This window comes from Solanum verrucosum, unplaced genomic scaffold (assembly GCF_900185275.1).
Source record: "Solanum verrucosum unplaced genomic scaffold, falcon-dt-bn FXZP01000118.1, whole genome shotgun sequence".
NCBI lineage: Eukaryota > Viridiplantae > Streptophyta > Magnoliopsida > Solanales > Solanaceae > Solanum > Solanum verrucosum.
In genome coordinates this window covers 1599857-1620460 of record NW_026020568.1, presented here as the reverse complement: position 1 = coordinate 1620460, position 20604 = coordinate 1599857, and the positions used below count along the sequence as shown (strand labels likewise).

The 20604-nt window shown below is 34.1% G+C and overlaps 2 protein-coding genes across 3 annotated transcripts; one reads left to right on the top strand and one right to left on the bottom strand.

The window, feature by feature from the left end:
• Positions 1-6140: 6140 nt before the first annotated feature.
• Positions 6141-20403, top strand: LOC125810607 (uncharacterized). Of its 2 annotated transcripts, none has more exons than XM_049490077.1 (16): positions 6141-6477; positions 10309-10908; positions 12132-12261; positions 12340-12541; positions 12736-12822; positions 12988-13047; positions 13144-13230; positions 15920-15991; positions 16078-16133; positions 17284-17369; positions 17840-17930; positions 18024-18181; positions 18320-18411; positions 19206-19280; positions 19721-19794; positions 19995-20403. In XM_049490077.1, exons 2-16 carry the CDS (start codon positions 10350-10352, stop codon positions 20068-20070), a joined length of 1905 nt encoding a protein of 634 aa, XP_049346034.1. In that variant the 5' UTR covers positions 6141-6477; positions 10309-10349; the 3' UTR covers positions 20071-20403. The 2 variants fall into 2 exon arrangements, with proteins under 2 accessions (XP_049346034.1, XP_049346035.1); XM_049490078.1 differs by lacking the exon at positions 6141-6477 and adding an exon at positions 10160-10201.
• LOC125810455 (uncharacterized) lies at positions 8520-9131 on the bottom strand. The gene has a single exon (XM_049489932.1). The coding sequence runs from the start codon at positions 9129-9131 to the stop codon at positions 8520-8522; it is 612 nt and encodes a 203-aa protein (XP_049345889.1).
• Positions 20404-20604: the final 201 nt, after the last annotated feature.

Below are 20604 nucleotides of genomic sequence, written 5' to 3'. Positions count from 1 at the left end.
TTGTGTTTTTTACCTTATTATTTAAGCCAACAACCTTGCAAAAGCCATATTGCGAGTTGATAATTAGCACACATGCGATCATCTTGTAGTTGTATCTATCAAGACCATATAATATTTAAATGGTCCACATGCAGGGTGAATAGGTCCACATATATCACCATGTACCGTTCCAGAAATGCAGGGGATTCCACCCCAACCTTAGCCACTGATGGTTTGATGACCAATATTTCTTGTGAACAAGCAACACAAGAGAATTCATTTGATTGAAGAACATTTTGATTCTTCAAAGTATGTCTATGTGAATTCTCAATTATTCTGCGCATCATATTATAACCGGAATGGCCCAACCAGCCATGCCAAATGATAAAATCATTGGAACCAGTAAATCTTTTGTTTACCACGACATGTGATTCAAACGTACTAATATTTGTATGGTACTACCCAAAATACAGTGCAAACATTTTTTCATGCACAATTTTCTTCTCCGCATTTATTGTAGTAATATAAAGGTATTCCACATTTTCTTCATTTGCAGTCTCAACATGATAACCATTTTGGAAAATAACCTTGAAACTTAATAAGTTTCTTTGAGACTTACTACAATACAATGCATTATTAATTATCAATAATATTCCTCTGGGTAGTAATAATGCCGCTCTTTCAGAGCCCTCAATCAATTTTGTACTACCGAATATTGTATTAACATATGCCTTTTTCATAATCAAATGAGAGAAATATTTTTATTCTCTTAGTATTGTATGAGTTGTGGCACTGTCCAGAAGACACATATCTTCATCACTCATCTTGAATCCAACTGAAGACTGGAAAATTTTATTTATGAAATAAAAATAAAAATACATAATAAGAAGTACGAAACTTAACAAAAGAAAATTTAAGTACATGAACTTTTAGTAAGACATTAAAACACATAACAACATTATTCATTCCCCGGTTCAATTATCAATCTTCAGTTACAATCCCCAAAGAAGTCCTCAGCTTCTAGATAAGTAATATCATCGAGCCCATCAAAAGCATCATCCTTCAATGCTAAATTTACCTCAACATTCTCATCATATTTTTGAGAAGACTCTGCCTTAACATCATCTTTGAGAGTCAAATGTGACTTCACCCGGGAATTAGAAGAGGAGGCATCACCTTTATTTCCTTTCCTTTTAAAGGAATTTTGATACAACCTGACAAAATGCTCAAGTGTCCGACATTCATTTTTTCAATGACCTTTAAGGCCACAACCATGACAATGATCGCCCTTTCCTTTGGAAGGATTATTTTGAGAACCCAGATTGTTTTCTTTTTTTAGTATGACCACCACCTCGACGATTATTATATCGTCTTTTGCCCTTGCCACGCCCACACACATTATTATGGCTCCGATTATTTTGTCTTATTTCAGACTGACCGTGCGCTTCTACCCCGTATGCTTTCGGTAATGGAGCACTTCTAGTGGGACGGGCTTCATGATTTCTCATTAAAAGGTCATTATGTTGCTCAGCCACCAGAAGGCATGAGATCAATTCAGAGTATATCTGAAAACCTTTTTCACGGTATTGTTGTTGTAATATTATATTGGAGGCATGGAAAGTAGTTAGTGTCTTTTCCAACATGTCCTCATCTTTTATAATTTCCCCACATAATTTTAATTGGGAATTGATTCCAAATACACCACAGTTATACTCAATTACGATTTTATAATCTTGAAATCGTAAGTGCATCCACTCATAACGATCCCTTGGCAATACCGTTGCCTTGAGGTAGTCATACCTCCCTTTCAAACCTATCCACAATTCAAGTGGATCTTTTACCGTCAAGTATTCAACCTTTAGGCTTTCATCAAGATGATGACAAAGGAAAATCATAGCCTTCACTTTATCCTGACTTGATGCTTTATTCCCTTCGATTATACTATCACCAAGACCCTTAGCGGTAAGGTGAATTTCAACATCAAGTACCCATGATAAATAGTTCTTTCCAGAAATGTCGAGTGCCACAAATTCAAACCTTGACAAATTCGACATGATGGAAACTATCATAAAATAATTGAGTTAATGTTATGATGTTGATTTCGTTATAATAAATGGTAAATTAATGTTCAAATAATAAAGTATACTATGATTATAAAATATATTATATGTTTTATGCATGCACATTGAATGTCTCAAAAACATGTAAATTAATGAAGTATTGAAACAATAGATTTAATATGTAATTTTAATTGTTCTACAATATTTATTATTAGTTTCAACAGATATTAACGCCAAATATTTGTAAAAGTTTCAAGTTATATTTAATAGGGGAAAATGTCTGAAATATATCTGAGCTTTGACCGAAATTGATGTTACGATACCGAACTTTGGAAAGGACCTTTTACCCATCTACACTATTTAATAGTGTATTTTAAAAGTATATATATGCCCACGTGGACATCATAAATATTGCATCATTATAAATAGTAATGTGTCCATGTGGGCACATATATACCTTGAAAATACACTATTAAATAGTGCAGGGGGTAAAAGGTCCTCCATAAAGTTTGGTATCATAACAACAATTTTGGCCAAAGTTGGAGTATTTTTCAGACCGTTTTCGCTATTTAATACAATAATATTCTTCTTTATGACACACCAATATACTTATCATAATGTATGAAAATACTTACGAGTTATTTTAACTAGCATGATCATATTACTTAGTAATTAATTTAGAGTTATAAGTTAGTAGCATATAAATAGCATAATAATATAAACCTGAAACGTATTGATTATTATACCTAGTAAAGTACCATAATAATAGCTAAAGCAAGTTATGTATACAATAATTAAATTGTAACTCAAAGACTTATGTAAGTCCTATTAGAGATGTTATAAATATATAAATTTATACCTGACTAGGAAAGAAAATTTATAAACTTTTAGGAAAAAAGATAAATCTGAATTAAGTAGGCTTTAATTGTTTAGAGACTCGTGCTGATAACGTGTTGTAAAACAAGAGAAAAAATATAATAATACTTAAACAAGGAGGTAAGACAAATGGTGATGGAAAGTATAAAGTTGGGAGCTTTATTTATTCTCTTCAAGTGTGTTTCACAAGGGCGAAAAAACTATCTTTTTACAGGATTTAGAAAACACCCGTTTACATCCTTTAACCAAATATAACTTTAATAAATACAATAAATACATATATTACGTTAGGGATAAATTAAGAGAAACATCCACAATTAAATGAATTTGTAACATTTTATTTTATTTTGAAAAACATAGTGTTAGATAAATTCTCAAAACTGCTTTTAAATGGAAGCATAAACTGTTTTTCTGATGTTGGAAGAACTTAAAAATTTTTGCTTCATAAAAAAAGCAGAAGCAGAAAATTAATTTTCTTGAAGATTAAAATATCCCTTCCATATATACATATTCACCAATATATCTTTTATTAATTAATTAACATATATCATAAATTTGATTAAGTTTCATACATGAATTTTATTTTTTATTTTTATATAATAATTTTTTTATTTAATGTTTATATACTATTTTTATTTTATATTTTATATATTATTTTATGTTTTATTTTACAGAATCATAAATAAATGTAACAATAACATTTTTGTAGGATTAAAAATCTGAAGGACTTTATTTATTTTTGTGGTGAATTTTTCGTATATAGTGGTTTAATTTGTGTAATAGTTTTTAAATTTATTTTTCTTGATATTTTGAATTATATTTAAGTCATTGTGTTAATATTATATTAATATTTAATTTATTTTTTATTTATGTATAATATTTATTGAAAATTTGAATATGCATATTTTAATTAAAAAAATTCTAATAAATGTTTAAAATAGTTTCTCTCTATAAAATAATCTTAATATTAAAAGTACATTGATATTTATCGTTTTTCGTAATTTGACTCTCAAATGCACTTTTAAAAAAAAGACTAGTCAGATACTATTTGCTTATCATAGACACTTTTTAAATGAATTAGTCAAACACAAATTACTTTTTTTCAAAAACATTTTTTTAAAAAGTCATTCTAAAAAAATGCTTCTAGAAATAAGCAGTTTTTAGTAGTAATGCCAAACAGACTCTTAGTAAAGTATATCATAGCGTACAACGGAAGAAAAAATAATTAATTGAGAAGATGATTTTTCAGTATGCATTTACTAATGATATATTATCTGTGAGTCTTTTAGTACTGTCAGAGTAAAAAAAGAAAGGAAAAAAAGTATCACCTTAATTTTTAATTGTGTCATGTTATTTTTTAAAATACGAGATTAATGACATGACATGATTAATAATTTATTTATAATTGATGTGTAATTATTATTAGTGTCATTATAAATAATTTTAAAATTATTCGTCAGTTTTATTAACTTTTATATTATATTTAATTTGTTCTTCTCAAAATTCCTATTATGATATCATCGTCATTCTACTAAAATAAACGCACACATAAATGATATTGAGATTGCTTATAGTGAATAAATATTTATAAATTTATTTACTTTGAATTAAAATTCAATATACAATATTTAAAATCAAACAAAATGTCTAAAGTTTGGCATTTGCTTATGTAGGCAATTTTATTTTTTTTAAAAAAAATTTGACAGCCACAAACTTGTTTGTTTGAAGTAAAAACTAACATACCTTAATATAGTCTTTAAATAATTAATTGCTTGCTTCTGATATTCAATCAACAACTAAACGTCTTTAACACAATGAAATTGTATTGAATAGCGTATAACCATTGATAACGTCACATAATCATTTTTATCAATTAAACCATTCATTTTTTTTTATTTGATTAGGAGACAAATAAATTTCAATTATCACTATTGACAAAATGATGAAATAAATCATCATTGATATCAACACATCATTGCCAAATGCTTGAGAGTTTCATTGTTCAATTCTCGTACACATATTCTCTTTATTTTTCGTACATTTAGTGAGTTACATACAAAATTCAAAAAAATTAATTTTTTATGATTTCATATTTACGTTAAGTTACAAAGATCCACTAAGACAGTCTGGTTGATTCTGTGTACTTAGTTTTGGTGTAACAATTATATTCAAATTCATCCTAATTTTCTAGTACTTCATAATTGAACCTTGAACCCCTTTCACATGATATAAGTTGTTGATGTATTGAACACTTCTTTGCTATGCGTCATTTATGACGCTGTAGTAGAAAAAACTTTATTTGAAGATGGTGATGGTGCAAATACATTAGATGTTGTAGTTCATTTTCCAGCTTCACTTGCGCAATTTGTACGTTTGAATGGTTCCAACCATCTTCCAACCTTAATAAATGAATTACAAAGAAATTTGTCAAGCGATTCACTTTTTCGATCGACTCTCATTTGCCTTCTCTAATTACCTTCGATAATTATGTACGTCCACATAATTTATTTTTTCCATTATAATAGCTTATAGTGATACCATTTGATTTATGTAAGTGTTTAAAAATATTATTATTATTATTTAATTTTTTATTTATATTAAATAACTTTTATTGATCACTAAAGTAGTTTGATCACCACATCTAGATTCTCTACCCAAAAAAATAAAATCATCTAACACATCACATACTAGAATTCATCTAATACCATTTTCACTAATATGATATTGCATACATTGACAAAAATAAATATAAAGTTTCTATTTTATGAAAGTGGACCCAACTAATACTATAACTTGAAGGAGTAGCAAAAAAACTTTTACTTGACTAAAACATTTTGATGTAAAAAATTAAAAATTTTAGTTTTTAAAATTATATTTTTCAGAATTTAAAATTGTCTTTCCAAGTTTATTTTATTTACAGTTTTTTTTTTTTGAGTCTTATAAGTGAAAGTCCCAAAACTTCAAAAGTAATCTGAGCTAATTTTTTAAAAATCTGCAAATATTTGAAGATTAAATTTCTAAAACAATAATTTTTTTTAGCCAAATTAATATTTAAAGATAAAATTTTAAAATCTAATTGGAAATTAATGATCAAAAGCTAACTAAAATAGACACTTGAAATGATTTTGTAATAAAATAAAATAAAAAATAGAACAAAAATGAAAAATGCTTATTCCTATTTTTTTTTGGTTTTGTTCCCAACAAAAAGAATCCAAATTTATCAAATTAGTCCCTCTCTTCATTTCACCCCTTTCTTCCCCAAAAAAACCCCAATTGCAGAGAGCGAGTCACTGGACTCGCCAAATTGATAACTTTATAGCAAAATTCAATTGCTCCGACACTACTACCTTGTCGGCTCTCTTTCAAAAAATCCAGTTCTACCCCATTTATAGCATTCTACAGTTGGAATTCCCTTTATCCAGTAGCAGCTGAGAGGCACCTTGCTGGCGAATTGGACCGACATGGGAAAACAGCTCTTGTAGAAGAGAAAAACTTGGGAGTTACATTTCAGAAAGCTTGAAACAAGAATCTGATCAAACCAATTTGAGTGGGTTCTTGAAAAGTAAGAGTCTTTCATTTTTTTTAGCTTTGCTCAAAAAGACTCCCAATTGAGGTCCCCAGCATTTCTGTTCTAATTCAATTGGTTCTTTTATTGTTTGGGGATGTTGCATTTTGGGTTTATTTGTTTGGTAGACGTTGATATTTGAGAAAAACGTGAGAAGTTTTCATCTGTGTTAGGTGATGGTGGCTGAAAGATAGCTCTTTTGAGGGCATCTTAAAGATTGTATCTTTTTTATTTAATTTCTATTCAGGTTTTATGCATAGCATTCATGTGAAGCTTTGGACTCTTTTTTTTCCTCTATAATAGAAAATTGAGTTGAATGGATGAGTAGAAAGCTTAAAATAGCTCAATAGAAGGGCTAGAAGTTGTATAGTGTGATGTATATATCCATGAAACTGAATGGTTTTAGGTCCAAGTTTACGCAGGTAGAAGTGTGCAGCTCGAATTGCCTAAAAGTTGAGCTTTTGTTTCTTTGATGAAGTAAGTGATATCTTTGAAAGATGCAGTAGTTACAAGATATGACATTGAAGCTTACAGAAGCATCTCGCTCCTACACAAAAACTGTCTATGCCAGAGCTAGGGAACTACTGAAGTCTAATTGTTGATCTGAACTATTAGATGGGAATAAACTGAACCAGCAAAATAGACTAGCCATACATTTAGCTTTTATAGAGCCTATAGGAGTTAAAGTCACCTATTTCAAAATAAATATATAGAGCCTATAGGAGTTGAGATCCCTTCAAAACATTTCCTATTATTTTCTGTCGATATACTCCAAAAAATGCAAGCAAGTATCATTCTCCATTTGTGCTTGATGGATTTATCAACTCTCCATAAGCACAGAGGCGGATCTATTAAGGGGTGTGGGGGTGCCACGCCACCCCCGAACTTCGACGTAAACTCTATATATACATAGGTATATATATATAATATTTATATTTATATAAAGCGTGCCACCCACAGAACAAAATTGGCTTGTGGTGCCACGGTAGGAGGGCAACTTTAGAAGGCTGATGTTGCGGGTTCGAATCCCATTTGTACCTATTTTTTTGAGAAAGACGATTTTTTAAGAAAAAGGAAATTGCTGCACACGTTCTTTTAAGAAAAATTAGAGAACTAAAATTAATTTATATCGAAAAAACGAATAATTTAATCAAATATAAAATTAATTTAATCGATAAGTCTATTTGGCACCCACGGAGTCTAAATCCTGGATCCGCCACTGCATAAGCACCAACTCAAGTATGCTTCCCTTAATGAGTGAGGAGTGATCCATTTGAGGCCATAAATGCACAAAAACATGCTCCATAGATCTGAAGTAAAAAGATGGCCAGGGATTTCAGCTTCCACTTTACGCATATAGCATCTGTGAGTGAATTGAATTTTCCTCTTTATCAGATTATCCTGAGTGAGGCATTCCTCATTCAGGACTGTCCAGGTGAAAGAAATGACCTTGGGAGGAATTTTTGCTTTCCATATGAGCTTCCAAGGCCAGTTGTCAAGCATGGGATTGCAAGAGCACATTTTCTGGTAGCTCAACTTAACAGAGAAGATGCCACCTGCTTGATTGCCGCATTTAAGTCTGTCTGCTACCGATGGACTCAGGTTGCTTTGTTGTAGACTAGTGTAGAGGTCTAGCAGCTCATAGAATTCTCAGTCATACAAATCCCTTCTAAGTTGGAGGTTCCAGTCAGCCCCTTCTCTGTATGATACTATGACAACATCAGGATCTTGGGCAAGAGTTAAAAGGTTTGGAAATGCTTCCTGGATGTTGGAATTTCCTAACCATTTGTTCTTCCAAAATCATATAAGAGAGCCATTCCCTGCCGCCAAATGAGTGTTCTGAGCAAAGGTGCTCTAAAGTTTCCTGATGCCTTTCCACAGCCCAACTCTGTATGTTTTCCTTGAAAGCTTTCTGGACTAATGATCTAGTCCAAAACACTATTAATTAGTGTTAGTCTTCATCCATCCAAAGGATTGGTATTGCATCTGCCAGGTGGCCAACCTCTTCTCAAATTTCTCAATCATCCCATTCCAAATGTCTATGGAATTGGATTTAGCACCCAAGGAAGACCAAGGTAGCTAAAAGGAAAAGAGCCAATATTGCAGCCCATAAGGCCTGCCAATTCTTCCAGATTGGCAACTTCATTTACGGGGAATATGGTACTGTTTTGCATGTTCATGTGTATCCCTGAGATAGCTTCAAAAACAGACAAAGTTAGATTTAGGTGGATCACTTGGGATCTCTCAGCTCCACAGATGACCAGAGTGTAATCTGCATAAAGCAAATGTGAAACTGTAGCTTGGGACCCGTTATTCCTTACTATTTTGAAGCCCTCTATCCAGTGAAGCTGCCTGGATTTTTGTAGCATTTTACTATGCCTTTCCATGACAAGAATAAAGAGGAAAGGTGAAATAGGGTCACCTTGCCTGATGCTTCTTTGAGGAGAGAAGAACCCCACAAGCCCCCTATTTACCAAAACAGAGTATTTGACAGTTGAGATACAAAATTTAATCCATCTTAACCATCTTTCCTCAAATCCCGTGCGTCTCAACATATTGATCAAATAGGACCAACTCACTTTGTCAAAAACTTTTTCAATATCCAATTTGAACAGCACCCCTGGCTTTCCACTTTTGAATCTCCAGTCCATTGCCTCGTTAGCAATAAGGATGCACCAGTGATTTGCCTTCCCTTGACAAAGGCATTCTGGCTACCAGAGACTAGCTTCAAGTAACAGTTTCAAGTCTTCTTGCCAAAAGCTTAGAAGCAATCTTGTAAACACTGCTTATAAGGCTGATTGGTCTGTAATCCTTGATCTCAATTGCCCCTTTCTTTTAGGATCAATGCAATGAATGATGCATAAATATATTTCGCCCTGTCTTGATTTAAATCAGTAATCAATTTCTTTAATTTTGTCACCCCTTTCCTCATTTTTGCCTTAGAAGACCACCAGCAGCGCCTCCTTATGCTATTGTTATAGTTAGGAGATATGCATTTACCTCTGAAATGCTTCCTTTCTCCTTAATTGCACCTCAATTTCTTGTATTGACCAAGTACATTGAGTAATAGAACTAACATAATTGGTAACTGCATTTCCATCGAGTGATGTAGACCATAGTGTTCATAACTGTCTTTAATAATTATTAGGAATGCTTTTCTTGAAATTGAGCTAAGATGAGTTACAATCAAGTTTAATTTGTGTCTTCTTAAACAATCTTGTTGTAAGTACATTGTCTTCAGCAACATATGGCATAGTACTTAAGCTATGATTATCTATTTAACTCTTCCCTCCTTGTTCTTCGTTGTCAGTTTAATATTAAATCCTTCCTACTACAATTAGCTTCTCATATTACTCATGAGGACACTTCGTCTCAAGTCCATAGTTACTAGGAAATTTTGGAAGTAGTATATGTGCAATACAATTCCTTTTCATGAATAAGAATACCCGATGTTTATTCAATAACAAATTTTGAGTGTATACTACTGGAAATTGATATTTTCTACGATTTGCTACTGCATTTATAAAGTTGGTAGGTCATGAAGAATGCTTTGTTGATAATCTCAAGCCAACTGGTTTCTCCTTCTTCCTTGGTCCCCTCTTTTCTTTCTTATTTTCCCTAACGGGGATTGTAGAGCCTGATCTGAAAGTAAATAGAGGTAGGAGATAGGCAAACACTTAGCCTCTGAAATTCTGACCCTGAACACGGAGAAGAAAATTCAGTATGCTTTTCAATTTATGATTAACTGTTCAACTCTTAATGCGCACTGGTATTGGAGCATTTTGAGATTTAATCAAGTAGATTTATTAGTGTGTATTATGTTTGCAGCAAGCTGGCCGAATCATACTGTATATAAATTGTCATGCTGAATGCTACTTCCAACTGGTGGGGGTGGGATGAATTCTACAATGGATGACATGAACTTAATCCATCAGGCTCAGAGGCATCATCTTGTAGTGAGAGAGATAGGAGAAGAGATTGATTTGGAAATAGGACCTGGGGATGATGACCCTTCATTTAGTAATAATACTTTGATTAATGTTCCACCACAAGAATCTGCAGCCGAAGACCATGATGAGAGCAAGCAGATGATGATTCATCAGGCTTCTGGTGGGAATCAGGACTTGTTGAAGACGCAACCAGCGAAAAAGAAAAAGAAGGTCGTTAAAAGATGGAGAGAGGAGTGGGCAGATACGTATAAATGGGCATATGTTGATGTGAAAGATGGTACAGCAAGGATATTTTGCTCTGTTTGCAGAGAATATGGTAGGAAGCATAGGAGGAATCCATATGGAAATGAAGGCAGCCGAAACATGCAGATGAGTGCTCTGGAGGAGCATAATAATAGTTTACTTCACAAAGAAGCTCTTCGTCTCCAAATGGCATCCAAAGATAAGATTGTTGTTGATAAACCTTTATATGTTAAAGGTAATTTCCTTTTTTAGTTTTCTTGGTGGTTGTATCCACCTTGACCTTTTCACTTTTGTTTTTATCTTAAAAATTGTATGAGACTTCTAAAGCATTGTTTATTTAATTTATCAACACCTTTTCAAGAATATGTTAACTCTTTACTACGGACCTCCTCTTTTGGTATATTGATGATAGCTTCAGAAATTCATCTATTATACATGGTTCAAATCTCCACTGATGCAGAAACCGTATTTGCGATCATAATTTGTCTTTTTTCCTAGAGGAGTTCATAGACTCCAGCCTTTCCCCCACTTAAATTGAGCTATATGGGTTTGATGTCAGTGCTAAGAGCAGAGCTAATTTGTTAATATCTAAGCAAGAACTTGTAAATCTTTCAACATATTTTTTTTTTTTCATTTTTTGGTAACTGAGAAATCCCTGGAGCCAATGGTGCACGGTTCAAACATGGTGGCTAATGGTCTACTCCTCTACCCTTCACTTAAATACTGGGCTTTTGTACAGGTTCAAAACCATGATGTGCACCTAACCCACACATCACACACTACACTGTTACCACTTGGGCCAATCTCCAGGGACATCTTCCCACATAAGCCTTTTCGATGAAGTAAGGGTAATTCATCAAAAATCATCCAGATGATGCAAGCAAAAGATTGCAAGTCATATACACCAAAGAACTTCCATCACCAAGGAGCAGACACAATCCAAAAATTGAACACAACTAGTTACAGGGGCCTGATTGAGCCAACTAAACAAATACAATAAGCATTATGGGAAAGTCTAGAAGTTTCTAGAACAGGCTTTATCCAGTATGCTGGCATGAATTTGTATGACTATTGAATAGGGAAACAAATTAATTAACATACTACATTGACTCTTATGTTGAGAAGTATTAGTGTGACATCAAGTATGGCCGAGTCGAGAGTTGGTTTTGGTCTTCTATTCCATATTGATGGATGGGGTTGTAAATTTGTGACAAGTGTAGTTTCGCATCATGGGCCCATCTTTGTTTAATTCTATGTGCGCTGTTTCGTAAAAGAAAAACAATAACCACTGAAATCAATTTGTCTCATCTCCAAAGCTCACACACATATATTTTCACTCAAGAATACATAGTCATTTCACAAATCATTCTTGTTTCTTTTTTTGTGGGTGTCGGATTTTTTTCCGAGAGACTGAGATATTTCTCTAACTTCTTCATTGCTGTTGAAATCTCTTAAAAGCTCTTATGTCAAAAACGGCTGGATCAATTATTGAAGCTGCACTGAAAAGGGATCCTCATGAGCTAGAATTCATACAGTCTGTTCAAGAAGCGATTCACGCTTTAGAAAGAGTCATTTCAAAGAACTCAAGGTAAGTGTCTTGAACGTAAACCATATGTATGAAGAGTAATCATTACAACTCTGATAAGGAAACTTTACTCTGTGTTAGTTATGTAAGCACCATGGAGCGGTTATTAGAACCTGAGCGCACAATTGTTTTTCGAGTGCCGTGGGTTGATGATAGAGGTGAGACGCATGTGAACCGAGGGTTTCGGGTTCATTTTAATCAGACTCTAGGTCCGTGCAGGGGTGGTCTCCGGTTCCATCCATCAATGAACCTGAGTATTGCCAAATTTCTTAGCTTTGGACAGGTGATTTTCTGCCATCTATCTTAGTCTTTTAATTTTACTTCAGAACACTTATAATGTGTGTATATTTGCTCTATAGTGTACAAGCGATTGCTGTATCTTTTTCCCATCTAATCTTTTTGATGAAGGTGTAGTGTGAAGTTGAGTCGAAAAAGTATGCTGCTTCTCATATTGTTTGATTTGCTCTCGTCTGGTAGACTTTGAAAAATGCCTTGTCGCCTTACCGACTTGGGGGTTCTTCAGGTGGAAGTGATTTTGATCCTAAAAGCAAAAGTGATGGTGAGGTATATGCTTATCTTTTAACCATGTTGATTTCTAGTCACAAGTTTATTTCAAGCGTTAGGCTTTCTTCTATAATGGTCCCCAAAGTTTTTATTGCATTGTGGCGTAGAAGTAGTAGTTGTTGTTGTTTTTTTAAAATCTTCTATTTTCTGCCTTCTTCACTGTAGGTTATGCGATTTTGTCAGAGTTTTATGAATGAACTGTATCGTTATTTGGGTCCTGAGAAGGTAGCTAAATACTTATGTCTACATCTGTTTTCGCTTTCAGTTTCCTGTCAAATCAGATCTAAATTCTGTAGTTTGATTTATCGTCTGATCATGTAGGATCTTCCTTCGGAGGAGATGGGTGTTGGTACTCGAGAAATGGGCTTTTTGCATGGACAATATCGCCGACTGGCGGGTCATTCACAGGTGAAGATGATTAATTTTCTGATATTTAAGATCTTATCCTTCTGGTCCTCCAATTTCTTTCTTTTCCTGCATCTAGTGTGGCAATGGATAAGAATGGTCAAGTCCAGGCGAGATAATTTCCTTAAAACGTATACAAGAATCAAGAGGCTAATAATTCACATATATGAAATTTGCTGAATTTCACGGGATGACAGCAGAACATTATTGCTAAGCTTAATGTTCAGATATTTTAACTCAAAAAAGGCAAAAAATAGAAGAAAAAAAAGAGAGGAGGAGGAGGTGGTGGATTATTTTTTTCATTTTTCAACTATAAGGTCCCCGAGGGCCAGTAACGCACAGTGCTAAACTCGTCGATAATCGTCCACCCCTCTAGCATTCTCCTCTTAAATACGAAGTTTTTATATTTTATAAGGTTTGAATCTGTGACGTGACACATCATGTTGCGCTCTTACCACTAGACCAAAGTCTTGACTCTTGGGGGGCAGGATATGAACAAGTACATATCATTATGTTATTTGTTTTTGTGTTAAGTTAGCATTATGATGTTATGTTCAAATCTGCAAAACCAAAGACAACCTCCTTAGATAAAATGCTCTCAGGCACACTTTTCGAGGTTAGGCCTTTCTAGGTTGATTTCACTCCAACAACATTTACATTTTTTTTTTTGCGGTAGTTAGGCCGGAACATTATAACGGAGGAAGATAAGATTCATAACGATGCAGGTTTTAAATCCTATGACATTATAATGGGGGAAAATAGGATTTATTACAATGCAGGTTTTAAATCATAACGGCAAGAGGCAATAGAATATAGGCAAGCAACAGGAGCAAGCAGTCAATAAAAGGATGGGGTGAATGAATTGAAAGGACTAAAGATGGGAAACAAATTCATGAGTAACCACTAGAAGTAAGTGGGATATTTAGTAACCCCATTCTTGTTTATAATAGGGATTTGATAAGAATCAGGTTACTTGAATAAACAAGAAAATAATGCGGAAGCGGAAATACTAAGATTAAAGGCAAGAAATCAAAGATAGGCGAAATTTGCGAACAAAATCCCAAAATTTTGAAATCAAGTGCGAAGAACCCTAATTGATCTTAGTTTTTAAAAAATAATGGATAAAAGCTAATTATGATACTAATAGAGTAAACTAAGAACTTAGATAAAAAGTGATCTGGATCCCTATTTCGTAGAAATTAGAGACAACAATTAGTATAAGACTAATTTCTTTAATAGATACCAAAGATATCAAGTTAAGAATTAATCTTAACTCTTGAAGAATATAAATCCATAGTCACCACACACAAAGGTGTAAAAGAAGAGAAAACTCTCAAAAAATATTAATCATGGCTTTTGAAAATAACAAAATTCATCCCTACATATATAGGGACAACATATCCCAAATAGCATGAGCTTCAAATTCTACTAAAAACCTAACTAGGAAACTTTAAATTAAGAAACTTTTAAATTAGGAAACTTTAAATTAAGAAACTTTTAAATTAGGAAACTTTAAATTAAGAAACTTTTAAATTAGGAAACTTTAAAGTAGGAAAGCAGTAAAAATACTTCCAAAATTAGTTAATGATTCCATATGTGAATTTAGTTAATGATTCCATAGTGATTCACATATGCTAAGTGGCTCTTTATTATTGATAAACAGGTAGATCTAGCTTATTATCCTTGATGTAACATAAAATGTTCGTAGTAAGTATTGGTTTGCAAGTATGTATGGAAGTTGTTTGGCTGTCTTTGTAATAAGTAAAGATACGGGTAACAATTTTGCAGCGGTTTTAGTCCTTTCCTTTAGGGGTTCTAACTCTTCTAGATAAAGCATCTCCGTATGACTAGTGTTATTTTTTTCATTTTCTTGTTTGTTTGTTTATACACGTCTCTAATTGACTATATGGTCATGGTAACACCTGTTAAGAGCTGTGCCAATCATATAGATATCGCATAGTCCCGAAGCACTTGATGTTGCTAAGATGTTAAGACTAGATAATCAACATTTCTTTAAGAGTCCATTGGAAAGATCAAAATGAACTGTTTACATTTGTTTTATTTTTTGGTGTAAACAGAGTTATGTTAATGATGATGATAAAAAGTGATAGAACTTACAGAATCACTTTAGGAATAGAAAAAGATAGTTTGTTAGTACTTTTGACAGCACCTTCTTGGTGCTATATATATAATACATTTACCTTTTCTCGATAAACATTTCTTCATGCCTGAAACACCAGATTTGGTGTCTTTGAATAAGTTTTCTTTAAACCTTATTATCAAAAAAATAAGTTTACTTTAAACCTTTTTCGTTGGACTAAATATTGTGCATCATCCAAATGATTATAAACATTCTCCTTTCCCTTTCTCCTCTCTCTTTCCTTTCAGTTATAGTTATATGAATTACTGAACCCTTCGAGGTGACCCAATGGTTTGGGCTTGGGATTTCCATGTTGGAGGTCTCAAGTTTGAAACCCCTTGCCAGCAAAAGCAAGGGGTTTGTCTTTTGGGTCGAGCTCGTCGCACTGGGCTTGTCTAGTGCGGGTTACCGCTCCTATGTAGTTTGCGAGCTATTGCATAGGAGCGGGGGTTTTACCCCGTGCTCACCCAAAGGGTAGCGGCTGCGGGTTTCCTTTGTCATAAAAAAATAGTTATATGAATTACTGAATTTTACACATTTCATGTTATGCAGGGAAGTTTTACAGGACCTAGAGTAAATTGGTCAGGCTCCAGTCTTCGAACTGAGGCTACTGGCTACGGATTGGTGAAGTCTCTTTTTTTTCTCTTGTTGTTTTGCATTGTTAAATGCTTGTCTAGTTCCTGCCAACTAATTTGACTTGCAATTTTCAGGTTTTCTTTGCACAGCTTATGCTTGCAGACATGAACAAAGAACTAAAAGGATTAAGGTACCATCCCTTCAATTACGGATTTCTTTGTCTGTGAAATCAGAAATATAAGAGAAAAATAGCCTAATATTTGGGGTTTATTTTACTGATCTTCATTAATGGCAATATCAGTGGATCTGTTTGCCTTTATAAGAATACCTACATCATGGGTGCAGCTGAAAAGTGGTAAGCCTGCTAGAAGTTCATGGAGATCTTTGTCAGAAAACATGAATTGGTAGCATGTAGATATTTAGACTTTCCCACTCCATTTGTCATAATTTACAGCCTTCAGTTTGAGTTCTTGTATGGATCTTCCAGTCTGAAAGCTAGATGGTTTCACAGACACTTGAACATTTATCAAAATCCGGAATACATAGAGGTCCATTTAAATGGATATTAAAAGCCAGCATTTTGACAAATCTTGTGCATATTTTGAGAAATTATCATCTTAACACCCTTATTAATAGTTTAAGTATACACACCATAGGTAGCACTTTATTAGGTCATCTTAACCTGCCCTCTCCAAGACATATTTATGGGCTTCGAAACTATTTGCAATTTTACATAGGCAGGTATCAAAGTAGAAAAGAAAAGCTGTTTGCGCTTTATGTTTGCTGATGTATGAGAAGTATTTTGTGTGGCTGTTTCTATTGCACCTTGGCATCAAAGTACTGTAATGTCCATTAGCAGTTTCCTCCCATCGTATTGCCTTTTAAGTCTGAGTTTCTTTCATCTTTATGATTATCATTGATAGATATCTATTTTGAGCTTCATAGCTACAGATGATATGGCACGCGGCAACTGTGTTTTTACTCGTTATCCTGACTTCAGTTTTTCCGTCTGTGATTTCGGTGATGAAGTAATTCTTAGGGTCTATGTGTTTTACTGTGCTGATGGAAAAGGTCGTGTAGATCGAGTAGGATGAAGTCAATAGTTTAAAACAGTCACTGGAACAATTTCAATTTAGCCAATGAAAAATCTGTTTGGCCACTTTGTTTTGGGATGAATCGATCAAAAAGAAATTAAACATGATGGGAAGAACACCCACAGTAGCCTAAAAATTGAGATTGTTCACTAAACTTATTGTTCTCTTTGGCTTTGTCCCTTCTTTCTTCGAGTAATGTGTGGCTTTGTAATAATTCCTCTGGTTTACCCTTGTCTGTATGTACAGGTGTGCAGTTAGCGGTTCTGGAAAGATTGCAATGCATGTCCTAGAGAAGCTTATTGCTTATGGGGCCGTTCCCATCACCGTATCTGGTAAACTTTCTGATTTCTTCTGAAATGTTTTCAGCTTGCATGACTACTGAGCGCAGAGGTGGATCCAGTATTTGAAGTTTCTGTCTTCCTATAACGACCACAAGTTAATATAGTTGAGTTCATAGTTAAATATTTATAGGTATTTAGTGAATTTGTTAATACACATACAATGTTTGAGTAAAAGCTACTAGGTTCACATGCTTTAAGGTTAGATCCGCCTCTGACTGAGAGGTATTCCATTAAAAAATTCTGTATTCCAATATCAATTGGTACAGTCTGCAACCTACCTTGTTCAACTGAATATTATTGCTTGGCTTAGAGCTTACCATATAGGGATTACTGAGCAATCAGTCTATGCTTGTAATAGATTCTCTTCTGGAAGGTGAGAATCAAAGCTCATTACACCACTTATATGGTGCAGATACAATCCGATACTTAAATTATTAAGTTTGCAAATTACGATTTTACAGATGCAAAGGGTTATCTGGTGGATGATGATGGATTTGATTTCTTGAAGATATCTTTCCTGAGAGACATCAAAGCTCAGCAGAGAAGCTTAAGGTTTTTTTTTTTCCTTTTGTTTTCACAATAGCTGTGCAGACAAATACCTTAAAAGTTTTGAATAAATGGCATACTTATAAGTAATATTTGCAGAGACTACTCAAAGACTTATGCTCGCTCAAAGTACTATGATGAAGCTAAGCCTTGGAGTGAAAGGTTTGATGTTGCATTCCCCTGTGCCTCACAGAATGAAATTAATCAATCTGACGCCATTAACTTGGTTAACTCTGGTTGCCGTATACTTGTAGAAGGTATTGGTCAACAACGTGTTATCATTCTCACTTGTTTGTGATTATTGGCCATCATCCTACCTGTATAATGATTAATGAGTGGGGTAATTGGCGTGTTTTAATTTTATCACTTTTAACTGTATTGCCGTTCATTTGTAGGCTCCAATATGCCATGTACTGCTGAAGCAGTAGACGTTTTGAGAAAAGCTAATGTCCTAGTTGCTCCTTCTATGGCTGCTGGTGTGGGAGGGGTAGGATCCTCTGTTCTCGACTACTCTCTTTTCATGATACGTGTATCTCATTTGTTGAAAAATGGCAAGCACTACCTGAATTTGCGTCGGAAGTCATTTTCTCTATGTATATAGGGATTCGAAGATTTAGCATTATGACATTCTACTATCTTTTGCTTTAGTTCAAAGTGAGCTTATGCTTCCCCGTGGCACTAATACTGGCACTGGATCTGCCAACATGGGCAAGATATAGTGCTAAAGTAGGTATTCAAACTGTAATATTGACCTTGTTGATGGATTGTATTGGGAAGGCTAAGGATGAATCATCTTGGTATCTGGGAAGAAAAAGGTTCATTCCCGTGAACTCATGATGGAAATGGGAGAAGGAAGCCACATTCTCTTCATCTGATCCCAGTTTTATGTTTACACAGGAAATAATTTCGGAGTCTGTCCTGCAGTTCACTGGCTTTCCGCGAGGGCGTGTCACATTTTTGATGTCCTCAAAAGATTCATTTCCAATTTCTTTCATCGTCTTCTTTTTACTTTATCATCTTTTCCTTTATTGGCATCTTATTTTGACATTTCCTTTATGAGATAGAGCTTGTGAAGTTGTAGTTTTATGAAGCTTGTTTTAGACAGAAGCTTACCAAGTTAATGCAACAACCACGAAGCACCAATTTGTATCAACATTATATCTAGCCATGCTCTAATATTTGCCTAGGTTTCCCATATTTTCTTCTGTTGTGGAGTGACTTTGCTGCAACTTGTTTGTGTACATTTCTTAGATTGATAAAAGTTCTTACTATCCATTGCAGGTTGTTGCAGGGGAACTTGAACTGAAAGAGTGCAATTTGAACTGGTCTCCAGAAGATTTTGAGTCTAAATTACAGGTTAACACTTACATCTTGATGCAGAACTGGGGTTTTTCCTTTACCTTTTGGTTATGGGGGGAGAGGGCAACAGTTAGAGGTGTCAATGTGATCAAACTTCTCAGTTTGAATGTGATGATCAAATATATGCAGTTGGAGCAAGTGCCAATCAACTAAACTTGTTATGCTTTTCCTACTTGTCTAGCCAACAAAATTAATGTTTGCTGGAGTCAATTTTTTCAACAATATCCCCATGTTATTCATCTTCATGCAGTATTTTATCATCCTTCTTGACCTTAAATATTCTGTAAGCCAACACTAATTGTCTCAAGATGAGGTTCTATATAGTAGCATGCTAGCAGCATCTTTTTTTCCTGCAGGTGCTTCTATTGTCTGTTTTCCATTTTGTTGCAAATGTCATTCCTAGTGAACAGTGAAGTTGGATCTCTTGCTTTCTGCAGGAGGCTATGAAACAGACTTACCAGAGAGCCCTGAAAGCAGCAACTGATTTTGGTTATCAAAAGGAAAGTCCAGAGTAAGTTTCTAAAACTGACACCACAAAAATTCGTGTGGACAGTTATACTCATTCTTGCAGATTTAGTAAATAGATGCATACAGTAAATATAAATTAAACGGGTAGAAGTAAATTGTTCCTGTGATCGGTGTTGCCTGAGTGGATATTTTCTTATTCAAATGTGCTCAATTCAATAGGTTGTTGTCTACTTTTATTTGCAGGGCATTGGTCCATGGAGCAGTGATCTCTGCTTTCCTAACGATCGCCAGTGGTATGGTGGACCAAGGATGTGTATAAAATTGCAGCATTTTCTTGGTGTAGCTTCATATCATATCAAAAATACATTTTCATTTGGCATCAGTAACAAAGAAAGAGCGCCGTTGGTTCTATCCGCATTGTCGGGCTACCTTTATGATCTTGCACAGTGCTTGGCAGTGTAGATGGTGAGAGGAATGTATGTTTATCATTGTAATGTACATGTATTATGTAGGCAAGCTATGTCAAAAACATCGATAGGATACCCTTTATTATCAAGTTAAGCTAGGTTATTATGTTAGCTGGTAAAATACAAAAGTAACTGTGAAAGCAAAACAATTGTATTATTGAGTTGATGGGCTTTGTTTTCAGCAATGAAATCCTTATAACTTTGATAGACTTAAATAGACACCTTTTCAAAGGTTAAATGCAAAATGTTTTCCCACACCATGCAAAGCGAAGCCTGGTATTTAAGTGGAGAAGGGAAAAGGGGCGGGTTCATTATCCACCGAGTTTAGAAGGCTGTGATTGGTTCAAAGGGCGGGTCACAAATGAATTTCTCGGTTATAAAAAAAA